This window comes from Solenopsis invicta, chromosome 4, assembly GCF_016802725.1.
Source record: "Solenopsis invicta isolate M01_SB chromosome 4, UNIL_Sinv_3.0, whole genome shotgun sequence".
Taxonomy (NCBI): domain Eukaryota; kingdom Metazoa; phylum Arthropoda; class Insecta; order Hymenoptera; family Formicidae; genus Solenopsis; species Solenopsis invicta.
In genome coordinates this window covers 25,230,956-25,248,241 of record NC_052667.1, presented here as the reverse complement: position 1 = coordinate 25,248,241, position 17,286 = coordinate 25,230,956, and the positions used below count along the sequence as shown (strand labels likewise).

The window sequence follows — 17,286 nt, the reverse complement described above, 5'->3', positions numbered from 1 at the left end:
TAGAAAGTTCGTAGATTAAATATTGATCGAGTAAAATTTATCACTTGGGACGTTTTAAATTTATGTTCACTTCAATTGTGCTCATTTGCAAATCAACGTTTGATACGTAAATTATATCTTCAACCTGTTGAATGCTCTTCCGTTACGAAACTCCGATTCTGCACAAATACGAAGAACCGCAACTGTTGCATCTGTTTATTCATTTGGGAGTATGCGATCTGCGTGAGATGAATGATATGTTTTTATTTTCTTCCCACTGTATCTCGTACGCAGGTAAGAAATTCGAGATCGCATTAATATTTGGAGAGATATCGCGCATGGGGTACGCAATTAAATTAATTGAAGAGAGATACGGCGTGCGCGCACTCGTGACACGTATTTACTTTCACCTTATCCAGGACGCCTGGCAATTCCAGTTAAGCCATTGGCTATTTCGCGGGGGCTGACGGCGGATTCGAGCCCCAACGAAATCAATTAAGTGGCAACGAGGAGAGGATCCGAAGATGGAGAGCTCTCCGGCTCCCTTTGATACGGCGCCGCTGATCGCGGTTCACACCGGATACGTTCCGAGAAAGTCGAGCCCCGAGGAGAAACGAGACAGATCTCGGAACATGTCCATTCTTTCCTGCGGAGACAAGCGCCTACCCTTTGGAAGTCCGTACGAAGCGGAGAGCGTGAGAGAGTGAGAAAGAGGAGGAGAGAAAGGGGCAGAAAACGGAAGAGAGTGAGAGGAGAGTCTTAACGATCTCGGGATGCGGGCGACTTTGGGGGCAAATTATCGGCCTGCGGCCAATTACCAGGTGGAGGCGCCGATATATAGAAGAGAGCGGTTGCCGGAGAGTTCCGAGAATCGTCCTGCCGGCTAAAAATAAGATCCCACCCGGGAGCGGTGATTATGTTCCGAAAAAAGAAGAACCGGCGGGCGAAACGCTCGCTCTCGTGTGTGCATCAGGTGGCGGGTGGGATGAGGAAGAGAGGTGGGACGAGCCCGCGGATGGTACGATGATACGGACGAAGAGAAAGAGAGAGAAAAAGAGGGACGCGGGGAGGGGAAGGGGGGGGGCGAAAAGAAAGGGAGTGAGAAAGGAGGGCCCCCTCGTGGTGGATCGTGCGCTGGGGCCTCGGTTAATGAAGTTGTCGGTTGAGGACGTTTACAGGTAGAGCCTACCTGCGTGTGGTCCATTCACAGCGCGACTGCTGCAGGACTGGTTAAGAGTTGCTTTACATCTCAACCTGTGTGCGTATGCGTGTGTTTATGTGTGTGTGTGTGTGTGTGTGTGTGTGTGTGTGTGTGTATGTGTGCAAGCCGGGCCGGCCGGCCGGCCGGTCAATCGGAGGAGAAGAAAAGGGAAGAGGAGATGGGGTATATTGGTATATCCGAACACGCGTATGTCCGTCGTTACGTACACGAGTGATCTCGCGCTTACGGGCGAACGGTCCGGCCGACCTGAAGTCCAATCGCGAAGTCGACCCCCCTCCCCCCTCCCGGGTGGTTTCTCCAGAGAATCATGTTTTTAAAGGTCTCATTTCGAAAGGTGTCACTTCACTTGCTTTGATCCGGTTGGGTGAAATAAGTTGAAAGAAATAGAGAGGAATATTCTCGAAACGTAGAAAAAGGTTCTTCGGAAGGGTTTGGGAAGTCCAGCCCAAAGAGCACGCGCAGTGAGCTAATTCGCTCGACAATTTATTACCTGCGGTCACACTAACCGGCCAGGGGGCTCGATCTTATTGTTAGACCCATTCATCCTTCGTAAATAGAAGTCGCAACTGAAAGCGCCGGTTTCGTCATCTACTTTCGCTGCGAACGCATCTATCATTGGATGATCGAAGAACCGGAAATAACAATGAAGCTAAATGTGCATTTCTGGTACGTGTTGTCGAAAGTGTCGCGAGCAAATAATTTCAATCGCGTGGAGAATATTTAGGATACATTCGTAATGCGAATGTTTCTCGTGTTTTCGTTGCTACGTCATCGTCGTGTCAATTTAATTTCGTCGCTTATCTTTTAGTCTGGCCTTTCATCAGGGAAAATATGAAATTAACTTTTAATTAGTCTCGTCCATTAACTTCAATTACTTTAAATAAGTTTATAACAACCTCACCCATCTCATAATGCACGACAAATGTGTTAATTAAATCAACATTATACATACAGGGCAATATATTTTTCTATTTTAACGACATCTGGATAAATTAAACGCTAGAGATCAATTAAAAAAAATATAAATAAATAAACGCGCAAATGTAGCATTATACGTGAAAAAATGTTAACGATTAATATTACGATTTTTGACCTACAACTTATTTTCAAACATATTAATCGTGTGTCTGATTCTCTATAGTAAATATAAGTCTTCCAATTAATGATACCTCATACAAGCGTAAATAAAATTTTATATGGCAAATAAAAAGCACACTTTTTTCATTATCTGTCAATCATCCGAGCATAGGTGTATAGGAACAAATAGCACATTATCTATAAATACGGAGTTATTGATGGCTGGCGCGCGCGCTAATAAGCAAGTTGTAATTGACACAGTGGGATCTCTGTCTCTGTCTCTGTCTCTCTCTCTCTCTCTCTCTCTGTACAATAACTAGTAATACGTAATTCGTAACGAGCATAAAATACTCTGATCAAAATAAAGATAACGTTTTTATGATTACTTCGAATTTGACAAATCTAAAAAATATATTTGACACTTTTGCGAACAATGTGTGATCATAAGGGTTGGATAGTAATTAGTAACTAGTTAAAAGGCTAAATAATAAAAATTAAAGAGTTATCAACTTTTAATTCGATTTAGTTAATTAAAATATTTAATTTCAACTAGTTTTTAAAACATAAACTTCAACAGATTAACTTTTTCCCCTTTAAGTTAAAAATTTATTTATGTAAAAGAAAAAATCAAATCCACATATAAAAGACAATATATTCCTTTGTTATTTCATGTAAACTTTACAATAAAATATTAAATTTATTTGAAAAACTATATTGTAATTGTTTTGTTATTTAGAGTAATCTAATTTTAAAAAATTACGACTATATTCTAATATAAATATACAATGTTTTTCCAATTTACTTTTAATTTTAACTTAATCTTAACATAACTTTTAACTGAGTAAGTTTTTTGTTCATAAATCCAGTAAGAAAAAAAGGGCAAAGTCATGCGCGCTGTGCAAAATTTATATTTAGATAATCATTAAATTTATTATATAACAGTGTAAATTAACGAGCGACGAACATACGTTTCGGTTCCGCTGTGAGTTATCCTCAGCGATTTAATATAATTATATCGGAAAAAGAAAAAATCCGGGAAAAGACTATCCTTATATAATATGCCAATATGAAACGAAAATTACGTTCCTCATTCAGCTGATAAGTGAATTAACGACCAAAGTTATATAGAAATTGAAAATCAGCCACGGCATGGCAAAGTATTATAGCATAGAATTATAACGTTAATATTGCGTAATTTGTAAGAATTACATTTCCAGTATCCGTTCTTTGTTTAACGTTTAACAATTTTCAAATTGACACTTTTATCACTGTGACTATTCTTAACTACAGCTAATTTCCCGTTTTGCGTTCTGTTGATAGTGAAGGTAAATTACCACAAAGAAACTTAATAATATTAGATCTTTTTACATTGGAAATCTAATTCTTATTATTACACAATATTAACATTGCCCCATGCTACCTTGCCACATACATTAAGAGAAATATTTGGTGAGATATATTAAACGTTCAGTTAAATAGTGATCAAATGGTTCTTATAGTTGTAATAATTAAATATGTAGCCGTTTTGACCTGAGCCTTAACCAAACAGTTGATTTTATACAACTTAATCAAATGGTTCATTAAATGTAACTAAGTTTTTGGTACCAGTATCAAGAAAATACATTTGATCATTATTTAACTAAACGTTTGATTAATATTTCTTTCAGTGTACACTTGGGTGACTTATTTCCAATAACTTTGAACATTAACTCACACTTATATCGGCTGAAGAAGGGACGCAAATTGCATTTTCATATCAGGATATTGTATAAGGATGTTTTTGTTCCTCCGATGTAATTATATTAAATTACTGAGGATGGCTCAAAGCGGAGACAAAACGAACGTCCATCACTCGTTATTAATTCACATTATTATATAATAATTAACCAAATATAAATTGGGCATCGCCTGGCTCTTATTCGCGTTTGTTTTTCTTTTTGCTTGAATTTCAAGCGTCTCTTAGTCTATTCGAAAATGGATTTAGTTTTTGCCAGTAAAAATAATGCAGTGAGCAAAAGTGAACACTACTAGCTTTGCGTTTCTTTCACTGGTAAGACAAGTAGACCAGGAACATGTTACATAAACTTTACGCTGAAACGTTATAAGATTGCATGGAAGCTGCGAAAGATTACAAGCTTGCGGTAACGTTGAAATGTTCGCAACGTTTAATCTAAAAATAATTTTTCTGACGGACCATTTAGGATCATTTCTATCGTCTATTGGTTTTACTGGTGGTAGAAACAAAATGTCAGTAATTTTCACTTCTGCCAATTGCATTATTAGAACTATCTTTTGTTCGTGCAACTTAACATAACTAACATCCGTATTCATAGTCCTTTGAGAAACGAGGATTCCTTGTTCCTGTCTTTTACCCGTATTCATAGTCCCTTCTTAAGAAATGAGGATTTCCTGTTTCTGTTTGTCTTTGTTTTGCATAGGATAAAACGTAGTACGCGAGACAAAGGCAGACAATAACAAGGAATCCTCGTTTCTCAAGGAAGAACTATGAATACAATCGTTTGTCTCGCGTATTATGTTTTATCGCGTGTAAAACAAAGACGCAAAACAAAGATAGAAACAAGAAATCCTAATTTCTTAAGGAAGGACTATGAATACGGATAAAAATTAATTTTATTATAAGCCATTGATTTTAATTCAGTTAAAAGAAAAATATTAATTTAATTCTGGTGATCACACTGATCACTATCAAGTCTCTGAATAAAAATTCCTTGAATTTTTATTCAGAGACTTGATAGTGATCAGTGATGTCGTATAGCACTTCATTTCTAAGTAATCGTAATCATAAGTGGAGAGAAGACTGCGATTTAAAATGGCTGTGACTTTCTTCTTTCAGATGATGTATCGGCAGCAGAACACTCAGTCATCGTCCAACGACGAGTTTGCGATGTTCGCGCCATCGGCCGCGTATCGTTCCTCGTGTTCGACGCTACCGTCGTCGATGTCGACGTCATCGTCGTCGTCGTCATCGTCGTCATCATCGTCGTCGTCGAGGTCGTCGCCCGCGGGATCGTCCTGTCCCCTGCTGGCGTCCGTCCTCGCGTGGTCGTTGACGCTTCTGCTGATCTCGTCCTGCATCGGCCTGGGCGCGGACGCCGCCAGCCTCAGCGGCCATCCCCTGGGCAAAAGGTCGTTCTTCGACATCCAGTGCAAGGGCGTGTACGACAAGAGTATCTTCGCCCGTCTGGACCGCATCTGCGAAGACTGCTACAACCTCTTCCGGGAACCGCAATTGCACATGCTTTGCAAGTACGTTTAATTATCCGCAATGACTAGATACTTTCGTGGAACGCGACGGTCGGCCGGTCGGGGTGCTGCCCGTTGCTTGCTGCGTGCAGGCAATTTAGAGCGCGAGAGTCGATAGAAAATGAAATATTTATAATCCCGCGACAACGCGAGTGATGGGAACGATCTTAACATAAGGAGGAATTTCAATGACAAGCGATGTGCATTAACTTGCTAGATCATAATAACAACTGACTTATTATCTAAATATATTTTAAGTGAGACGATAAGTCAGAACGTTATTACTGCGATTATAGTAAATTAATGCACGTCATCGTTCAACTGCCCATTCTGGTTGCATTTTAAATCGCGGGCGATTTTGCGATGAAGAAATTCAATTGCATATCGCACTACGATTCAAGAAAAAAATCGCAGTACTGGCAATAAATCGCGCATCTTTACCGCACGCAAGGCTCATCTCGCGGATCTTCCGGAAAAAATCGCGGAGATCTCCCTTCGGTTCTGAAACAGTTTCGTCAACGACATCCGCCACGTGATTTCCACCTTGAAAAATGTCGACGGCGAGCACAACGGCCAAGGTGGACGCGCGGATACAAATGTATACCTTTGTATGCACTTTTACGGTGCACACGTGCTCCGCTGTCGGTACCGCCGCACACATACGCACACATACGTACACACGCGCTTGCGCGCGCATTCGCCATACATCGGCACGCGTATCGAAATGGAATGAGATTTCTCTTCTATTTATAGCTCACGCGAGCGAATACCAACGCACATCCGTAGCTACCTGCCGAGCCGCGTTAAGCCGCTTAACGGCTGTCTCAAAAGAGCTATTGTGTGCACAGGATCGAGCGGGATCAACGTGAAAAAGGGACAGATTGACGGGCTAGTTCGAATGCACACATAACGGCGCGTAGCGCGCTACATTTAGGAAAAATTTTACACTGCGGAGAAGCGAAGCGACGAGGAAGGGCAGTTGCATCGGTGAACCGTCATGAAACTCGGGGGAATACTGGCGAAATAGTCAAATTTGTCCGCCAAGTAGAAATATTATTTCCGCAAACACTTTTACTTTCGAAAGTTGTATATTAACGTTGGAATTGTCGATAATACAATATGTGAAAGATACAAAAGACAAATGTTATTACTCTGAAATAACTCTGGGATAGCTTTTCTTTGTGTAAACGGTCATCTGGGGTGAATTTTACACCCCAATTAAAAATTATCATTATTAATTACACATTATATGTTATTTATTGTTCTGCAATTAATATTTAAGATTATATGTATAAATTTATTATTACATATTGTATATAATATATTATATATAAATATAATATATATATATATATATATATAATGTAAATATAAAAATATATAAATTTAATATTTTCTAAAAAAGTAAAGAAAAATGACAAAGAGTATGGATTTTCCATCAGCGAAGAACATTACTGTAACTGAGCTTAATTTTTTCACTGTTATTTAAGCCGTAGACAAAAATCACCACTGGTATTTTGAAGTTAATGTTAAAATTACATACGGAAGAATTTTGCTGAAAACATAGATTTGAAAATAATTATTTTGAACCATTTAAAAAATTGTATCGGATATTTAACTTGTGATTAATATTAACATGATTATTTTGATGGCTCAACATAAAATTATTTTCTGATCTGTAGCTAGCTAAATTTTTAGTTGCCGCAGCAAAATTGTTCTTTCCGTGCATTACGCGAAATTTGTAGGATTTTTAACAAATTTTAAGCCTTGAATTTATTTATTGTGTGATTGAAGCGTCTATTCGCGCGAAGCGTTAACTTTCGTAAGGCAGACCGGGGCGAATCGAATCGTTGTCTTGAGACAGTTATCGTTAAATTTTTTTATTTTATACGATCTGTTTTATTATGCTAGTTAGTTTCTCGCGCTTCCTCTGCAGCGAAAACAGTAGGCAACAATTCTATATTGTATGTAAATCAGTGTCAGTCGATAATAGAAGAATAGAGATCGTGAAAGCGCGAAAAAGTTTTGTCTCATATCAAATCACGATCCTAATTTTATGAGTTTGTAACGGAAAAGTTTATCTTTGAAACAGTTTATTCATTTATTATTATTTCTTTTACATTTTATTTTATTTTTTTTAACTGGTGATTCGTTTCACCGCCAATGTTGGAGCGAATCGGACAATTTCCTTTTCTTGATTTTTTTTATTGTGCAATAAGAAATGCTATGTTTATATATTATTTTATTGTGTAAAAGTCAAGCCAAACACATAAAGATTAAGAATTTAAAGAATTTATAAAATTTAATAACAAAATTAGTTTTTATTATTTTTTTTTTGTTTACTTATGAAGAAAAATTGATTCGATTCGCCTCTGTCTATCTATGTAAAATTATCTCTAAAGAATGTGGATTCTTTATACGTTTGCAAGATATTTTTTCAGGATTTTCTACGAGCTGCTGTCTACGAGTGCATACAATAATTTATAATTCATTGTGTTTTCTTTTAACTCTCTGCAGGAAGGAATGTTTCACCACGGACTATTTCAAAGGATGCTTAGACGTCTTGCTGCTAACGGACGAGGTCGGAAAGATCCAAATGTGGATCAAGCAACTCCACGGAGCTGATCCCGGGGTTTAGGTAGCCTTTTCTTTTTAGTTTATGATTTCTCCCTTTATGTGCCCCCCTTTTCTGTTCTTTCCGCTTTTCGCAAATATAAAGAACTAACTGTGTCCGCTTGCACTTCCATTATCCTTCCTCGTCTGACTCTCGTCCCGATACACGTCCACCCGTTCGGAAATACTAAAAGCTCCGATTTGTTCACGCAATCTTCGCGTATGTCGTACGAATGTACGTAAATATCTTGTAATATTCGTAATGTTAAGTTTCGCGGTAAAATCAACGCGTTTTCGATTACACGACGCGAGTAAATGACAAGCGTATAAAGATCGTGAATTCACAATTGAGTGATCGAGTTGTGCTTCATCAATCGCAGCGGTGTTTGGAAAATCACATGCTTTAAAACTGATAAAACGGTCAACAATAATTTAATAACAATGTAATTAAATAATGTGTTCGCCGACTTAAATAGCTAGTGCATCATCGAATATATCAGCAGTTCGTGTAAAACAGATTGAAGTTGTGAACGAGAAATACATATCGCGGGTTGACTGAGTTTGTACTTTTGCCTTTAATTTTGGTACATTTGTTATATTTCCCTTGCCATTTACTTTCTCAATTATACTTTTGTTGCACTTTGACACCATCCCCTGGAATATCCACGCGTATTATAGTATCTTCACACCGAGATAATGAGTATGAGACATTAGGTAATTTTACGCAAAAGAGAGAGAGAAAAAGAGAAAGAAATGAAGAAAAAAAGCTTATACTAGCGAGCAATGCTGCAATAGAAAAAGATAAAATGTTAACTGAACTTATCGTAATCGAAATTGTACGAAGAAACTTGGCATCCTTTTCAAAAATGTTAGCGAGCTTTAGCAAAATAATTTTTTGGACAATTAAAGAAAATACGAAATACTTGTTGCAACACTATATTACCCATGTTTTTAATTTAATTTGATAAAATGCAGCATTGCTGGCAACGTATTGTACAGCATTCATCTCGTATGTACATTCCGACTTCCCACTTATCCACTTCGATTTTTTGCCATTTTGGGGACGATGATTTTTCGACTGTTTTTGGCAGCAATTTTGCTGAACGAATGTTTTACATTTTGATAAATTTTTGCGCCTCGTCGATGTTTTTGCAGCGCCATTGTTTTTTTTCAGGACGATAAAAAGGTGGAGGATCGACGTAGGAATTCTTTTTTTTCTAGGTGGCGACATCTACAATTTTGCGCTGTTCGAACATTTTTGAACATTTTTGCAATTTTTTTTTTTTAAGTGAAACGACTCGCACTCTACCCGTTATAAACGAATTCTTGATGTAGAGTGCGAGAAACAATATCGATACCTACCCACACGTGTCCCGAGATGCCTACCTACGCACTAACAGTTGCTAACTCACAGATTTGTTCGCCTAAATGTGCATATCAATATGCCGCACATAAAACCTTCAAACGTTCTGTTCAAAAAGTGCTACTTGAATCGTAAGATTCTAAAATTTCTACTGTTTTTCAAAATTTATAAATAAAGATAAGTCAAATATCCTATAAACGCTACAATTTTATTTAATATTAAATAATATTCTTGAAGCATTATTTAATATTAATAAAATGTGGTATATGTCCACTCCTGATAATATTATATGAATATTATATGAAAAGTAAATAATATTATTTACTTCAATATTTTAAATTATCGGGAATATTATAACTTTTAAATGTAATACTTATAAAGTTTATGAATATTTTATGTATAATAATTCACATTAATTTTTTACCACAATAATATTCGTAGAACATTTTCATAATATTCCATGAATATTAAGATAAAGCGGACGTATAAGAGTAATATTTCCATAATATTAAAATAATATTAAAAATATTGAATAAAATTCTTGGAATATTATTCAACATTTTTAATAATATTCGTATAATATTCTAGGAATGTTGTAGCGCTTACAGGGTACATAATTGGATCTCTATGAAAAGTACAAATTAGAAATTTCCTAAATTTATAAATCAATGTACAAAGTCGTGGAACGAAAGTTTTGGAACGATATTGCGAACAAATCCGGTGAACGCATCACGCTTGATAATCGAGTTTCAAGGGTTGCTCGTCATTTGCCAGTTGACTAATCGATCTTTCTGTTCTCGATCTTTGTCCCCGCCGCAGGCAAGACTGCTTCAGCACACAATACTTCACGAGCTGCATCCAAGCGCTGCTGCTTGAGGACGAGAAGGAAAGGTTGCAGGAGATGGTCGAGTACCTAGGTCGCAAGAAGTAAACGGGACATGGTCGGAGCAACGACGCGCCGCACCACGAAGGAGACACACATCACGCGATACACACTTACACGCACTACACATATACACACTCTCATACACACACAAACACGAAAAAAAAACACATACAATCACATACGTAAGACTAAGAAGGAGATTGACGCAGAAGACGCGGTCGAGACGCGATCTGGAAAAGGACTACGAGGCGGAACGAAGAGGAGGGCGTCGATCGTCGTCTTTCCGCGAACCCCGGGAAGTCTGGAGCTTTACGAGATTCAATTCGATACCGTTCCTTGGAGAGAACGGGAGGGTTGACTCGTTGCTGACGCGTTGGACAACGGCGAGCGCACCGGCCGGACGAACTTCGGCGCGTGTCGAACTTCGAGAAGAAACCATCAGGATCTTCGTCAGATTCCGGACAAATCCCGTCCGGAGATTATCGATTATGGACGACCGGGAGAGCGATACGGTAGTACTTACGACGTTTACGAGATGTTCAGGAAGACTCGCGAAGAAAGATTCGCGGTCGCATCTTGAAACGTATGATTCGACTCGAGAGAAAGAGAGAGAAAGAGAGACGTGGTTACGGTGTCCACGGAGCGGAAAGGGACATCGCGATACGTCGTTCTGTTCTAATATCGGCGAGTACTCGCGGTGCGATGAGAGTACGATTGAGAGAATTCGGAGGGAGACCGGAAGGGGGACGGCGAGTCCTCTTCGCGGTGAGTCGCGTCGTTGCTTGACACGATGATGAGGAACGAAGTTACACAACAATACACTAAACGACGAGCCACGAAACGGTACGATTGAGCCATGCAGACATACACACACGCATACACGCACGCATACACTCACGCACACATACACGCACACGCAAGCACGCACGCACACGCACATACACACACACACACACGCACAGCGAATCCATACGAATTCTAGTCGATAAAATATCTGCGCTCTCGCGCACCACGCCACTCGTTTTTATTCGATTAATTATTAATCGTCAATCATTCATCACTACGGAGTAATAATGGTAATTTACATTATTATTATTATTATTATTATATTATTACTAGATTATTTTTTATGTCACGATTATGATTTTTATTATTACCGCCATCTTTCATCCGTTTGTTGTTTAGTTAAACCGATCGAACCTTTAATGTCCATTTTCACCAATGTAGATTAACTTCGATCTCGATTTAATTTACTCTTTATCCTTTTTTTAGTTCTAAAAATTAGAAATAAATGAAAAATAAGTTAAACCGAGATCAAATCAAGAAAACATCGAGATCTTGTGTGAATAGCTAAAAGATATCTTCAGAGATATCTAAAAAAAAAATTGAAATGATATCTCAAGACGTAACAAGTTATCTTTTTGTTTATGTGGGAAATTAATTTACATTAGTGGAAATGGACATAAGTCGTTTACAGAGAACGTGCGCGCGACCAGACGAAGAGTGTCGGTAGTTATATCGCGTAACACAGATATATGCATAGTAACGTTCTTTTAAGCGTACGAGAGAGAGAAATATTAAAAATGAACGCGAGAATTTGGCAAATATGTGAAAGACGAGATTTTTTTTTTATTCGGCTAAGTATTTTAAAGCAAACATTAAGCGAAATAGATCGAAGTGGTCGGTCAAACAGACCGCATTATTATTATTATTACTATGTCATAGTAGAATTATTGTTGTTATTATTGCAATTTATATGACGACGTTTTTACCGGGGTGAACGCACTGGGCGGCACGGTGGAAGAGAGAGAGAGAGAGAGAGAGAGAGAGAGAGAGAGAGAGAGAGAGAGAGAGAGAGAGAGAGAGAGAGAGAGAGAGAGAGAGAGAGAGAGACGCTGGCAGTGTCCAACGGTATTCAATTATACGCGAGTCGAATGTTCACGCGCGTGCACGCGTGAACACTCAAAAGCTTCGTCAAAGAGACGAAGGAGATAGATAAAGAGGTCTTCCTGTAATTTATTTGCGGGCGTTTCGCAACGCCGAGAGCGTCTTCCTCCGCGGCCGTCCGGCGGCGGATCCGCGGACGGAGTCGCGCACGAAACGCGTAGTATTTATTTATTTTTTCACGTTTCTTAAGTTATGTTTAAGCGTATAACACGTAGCGAAAGTATTAGCGCGCGTACCTAACCGAGAGAGCGATGCTCGCGGGCGCGACGAGATAGGACGACAAAGTCACGTTCAATTGGATGATTGTCCGGAGTGTATGCGATATGCAATCTCGAGGGAAAGTCAGTCCAGGGACTGCCCGTCCTTAACGAAGAACAAAATAAAAGTACAGAAGAATGGGGGATCATAACAAATAGAATTTGTTAAAAAACTAAAATATTTAGTCCGATACGGTCAAGTAAACTTGGATTGATTCAACATTTATTTAGTTGCACAGAAAATGTACATGGAAAAAGTAGACTGGGTCATTCAGAAAAGCTATAGCTTGCTGCGCTAGTTCAACGCCTATAAGAGATTTAATCGTTCAACGAAGAAATTATGTCTGAAAGCAATGAATGAATTGTTAGAAGTATTAGTTTTTTATATGTGCTACAATGAAAATTGCTAGCGTAACAAGTTTTCTTGATTACAGCAAAAGTATGCCATTTCAGCTAGTAGTTTTGTTAAAAATTTGAATCCACATATTCGATTGATTTTTACAGAAAGGTGTCCCGATGTATTAACAAATATGATTCGTTATCGCTAATTTTATTCAGCTATAAATCTTTAACATAGAAAACTGACTGTCCGTATATTACGGCTTTTCTGAAACAAAGTTCTTAGTTGTTTTAACAAATTCTTTTGTTTTTCGTGTACAGTTCATTCATATCAACTATTCAAATTTTTTAATCAAGAAATCAACTCAATATTTAATTACATGTATCGGACGATAAGTATTTTAGTTTTTCAACCAATTTTTTCAGTGCATAAGAATAAACGGGGATAAATTTTGAAGTAGCTCGATTAGTAGGGTCGTTGAAATTTAACGATCTGGTTTAGACAAGATTCATTTTCAATCTTTGTATTAGAAGAATAAACATCCAATTGACGAGGGTATATTTTCCCTGGTGAAGATTTTTCTAGAATTTTTTGAGAATTTTTTATATAATTTTTTTGACTTTTCTACATTAATTTTAGAATTTTTAAAAATTTTTACAGAATTTTTTAATTTTATAACTAATTTTTCAGATTTTTTTATATGAATTGGAGCACTTTTCAAAAGTGCTGGGAAAATATATATTTCCTCTAAAGATGTTTAGAGAAAATATAGATGTATGTAGATCTAATATTTCAGTTTATAGAACAAGAAAAACATATTTAATAATTGATATTATTAAGCATCAAGATCCGCTTTGACCGAGAAATAGTATTTTCTCTTATTTTTTAATATTTTATATTGATATAAAATGAAAACATTATATATTAAGGTTTGTAAGATTTTTCTTATTCTATAATTTTCAAAGAAAACTTGTAAAATCTAAAAAAAAAACTATTTTTCAAAAATCTTTATAAAATATATCTTTGCAATAATTAAAAAATTTTTTTCACCAGGGTTATAGCTTTTTAATTTTTGTTTCTAAAAGAGAGTGAATTGATCGAATAAAAATCAAGACTGTAGACTATTCGCCATCAGTGAAATTGATCTTAAAACTCTGAAAAGTCTGTTTCTTCTGGTTTTTTTTCGATTTCGGAAATTCTGAGGACGTACCCCACGAAAATCCCGCCGTGCCCTGCGACATCTTATCGCCACTCTGATCAAGAGAGAATTACGAACCATTCCAAAATCAGTATTGAAATCATTCCGTCTCTACGATCGTCAGGGATACGATCTTCGAGAACTCGTACACTTCGAGGCAAGACTCAAATTTGTACAACTGCCCCATCGTACATTCCACTTACCTTACATTCATTCGTTTACGTTTATTTTACATTCACTTGTCGCGTATTGCGTAAGGAAAAAGTTGTTAAAACAAATTCATAATATAAGTTTTAGCAAGGAAAAAGCGAGAGGCACGTATATTATCTTATCAGCATGTTATCTACATAACATTGCACTAAGAGAAAAATATTTCCTATTTATGATTATAATTAAAGATTAGATTACGGTTAGAAACTCTGTTTTTAAATTGTTTTAAAAATGACTATAATTTATAACCAATTTTTATGCCAATTATATTTAATTATGCATTTATTGAAATATATTGCATGTTATTATTTTAACGTTATAGCAATAATAACTAAAAATTATGAAAATACAGAGCTTTTGATCATAATTATTTTAACACTCAGTTATAGTCATAAATATATGCTGTAAATATCCAAATACTTTTCTCTCAGTGTGAGTGCATTTTGTATAATTTTTTTTTAATTTCCATGATTTTTCACATCATTTTTGTAAGATAAAAAATTCATACAAATTTGATTCGTGCACTCTGAAGTGTTTCTCGAAAAAACTGACTTGATCCCTGAGCACGCGCGTTTTTGGCGCATCATAAAATCAACGTTTTTATTTATACAATGTAGAAACATCATCCGAATGACGCGCGCAATAATGTGCATCGACAGGTGGAACCATTTAATGTCACCAATTTAATGTAAAAAACTGGAAAAGTGCAAGAGCACTTCGCGCAAAACAAGTATTCGTTTTACTTGTGCTGTATCTCTCGCAGAAATACTTCTCACAATTTCATGGGCATCTTATCGCGCCTCGACATATGTATTCGCACATTTGAATATCGTGTTCAGAGTCGCTGTAAAATAAGAAATCTCCGGGAAGATTTCTTCGACAGTACTAAATTGACTGTTAATTAACCCAGCAAATGGAAATGGACAGTAATGGATTCGTGTGATCCAAATTCTTGATTTTTTTAAATTTATTTAAATAATCCAATAGTTTAAGAATTCTTTGATTCCATTTTAAACCATGAAGTGGGATTGAAATAAAGTGATTCCTATTTTTCAATCCAAAAGAAGTTTTTAATCTATGGCACAACGTTGAAATGACGTGATTCTTTAATCCAAAATGTATTTAAATGAATTAAAGTGATTTACAAATTTTCAATTCGTTTACAACAATTTTCGTTTACTGGGAATTTACTTGTTTTGATTATTAACCCTTTGCAGGCACACTGGGTCTTTTTTGACAGAAATACTCGGACACAATTACACTCAAATTTCTCCAAACAAATTCCAATTTGAGCCAAGACGGCCACAGCAAGATCTAGGTGCTGAAATAATATTTCATATGTGACTTTTACATACAGTTTCTAATTCAATTTTTATTAAAAAATAGTTTTATAATATTTGAGTTAAACATTTATTTGGTAATGTAGAGAGATATTGAAAAGTAACTTTGATTCTTCGAAAGCCTAGAAAGCCTTCGATAAAAAAAAAGTTGTGTTGGACAAAAAGGACCCAGTGTGTCTACAAAGAGTTAAAAACACTCGTCGTTTTAAATCTCAAAATAAGTAATTAATTACTGGCCAATTTAGTACTAAATTTCTGTTAGGATCTCTGTATTACTTTCCGTAGTTTCTTACAGAAATTCAAAACTGGCAGCTTGTTAAATTTGTGTAAGAAAACAATTCTCGCCGGACGAAACACGTCGTCGACCGGCCACGGAATAGGTTCGTGGACTCGTTTGCGAGAGCGTTAATCCGCTACTTCCCGTTTCGCACCTGTCGATGCGAGCTGCAAGCTTTCGGCTCATTCTCGCGCAATTCTCGGCTCTTCGTCGATGCGCGCGGAAAAGCACGCGTGCGTGCGTGCGTACATGCGTGCGTGCACGACTGCGGATACGTTTTTCCTTTCTTCTTTTCGTTCTTCCTTTCTCTTTTTTTTTATTCTTTTTTTTAGTTCTTCCGCCTTCCGATATATGAATGAACAACACGTGAGCAGACTATATGCGTCTACACTTTTACGAGAGACACGCCGACTTTCGCTGGATAGTTTTTGTTCACATTTACAAACGACGGCAACGACACGCGCGTGGGATATTTTTATCTACGCGAGTACGAGTACACGCGAGAATAAAGGACGGGTGTACATACTACACGCGTTCGGAGATACGCAGAGAAAATACTCGTGTATGTGTACATATATGTATGTATATACACACACGCATACTCAGATTACACATTACACGCGACTAAATTCGAGAACGAAGATGAGAAAGGGCTGAGGAATCGTATCCTATTCAATTAAAGTAAAATTATATTATACATACATATAATATGTAATGTGTATACACCGCATTTCGTATATGCATTTCGTGGATGCGTATGACGCGCGATATTGTATGTATATGGACAGATGTGTACAATGAGTACGATTAACGACACGGATATCCAACGTCTATTCTTGTTTTGCGTGAATAAACGGGTGAATCAAAAGCCAATATTACAGATTTGTTAATTTTACCCCACGTTTCCCTCTTCCTGCTCCCATTTTGTAATCGCACCAACATTTTTATTTTCATCTTACACGTGCTTTTATATTATAAATTTACATATCTTATTCTCAGGGTTGGATAAGTAATATATTTTTTCAACTAAATTGAATTAATGACTTACAAAACTAGTTACGTTGAGAATTTTATGAACAAAAAATTAAATAAATGTTAAAATTAAATAAAATTAAAAATTAATTGTAAAAAGCTATTTACATTAATTTAAAAATTCGCAAGTTTTTAAAGTTAGATTATTCAAAACAATTATAATATGGATCATCAAACAAATATATTTTATTTGTAAATTAAGCTTGCTTATATGAATTAACAATAAATATTGGTTTTTATGTGTATACATTCTTCTATAATTTTTTTTTACACACAGATAA

General features: G+C 36.7%; 2 protein-coding genes across 9 annotated transcripts in view; one reads left to right on the top strand and one right to left on the bottom strand.

Moving 5' to 3' along the window:
• The window catches only part of LOC105200138 (ion transport peptide-like), a 73,896-nt gene extending 61,657 nt beyond the window's left edge, over positions 1-12,239 (top strand). For 3 of the 5 annotated variants that reach the window (XM_039448802.1, XM_026137442.2, XM_039448803.1), the window contains 3 exons: positions 5,133-5,545; positions 8,060-8,180; positions 10,338-12,239. In XM_039448802.1, the coding sequence (XP_039304736.1) occupies positions 5,133-5,545; positions 8,060-8,180 (534 nt within the window). In that variant the 3' untranslated portion in view covers positions 10,338-12,239. Of the gene's footprint in view, positions 1-5,132; positions 5,546-8,059; positions 8,870-10,337 lie in introns of all 5 variants that reach the window. The other 2 variants (XR_005574692.1, XM_026137443.2) reach the window with 2 other exon arrangements.
• Positions 1-17,286, bottom strand: part of LOC105200139 (peroxisomal leader peptide-processing protease) — a 111,680-nt gene that overhangs the window by 86,839 nt on the left and 7,555 nt on the right. The gene's annotated exons all lie outside the window — the stretch shown is intronic.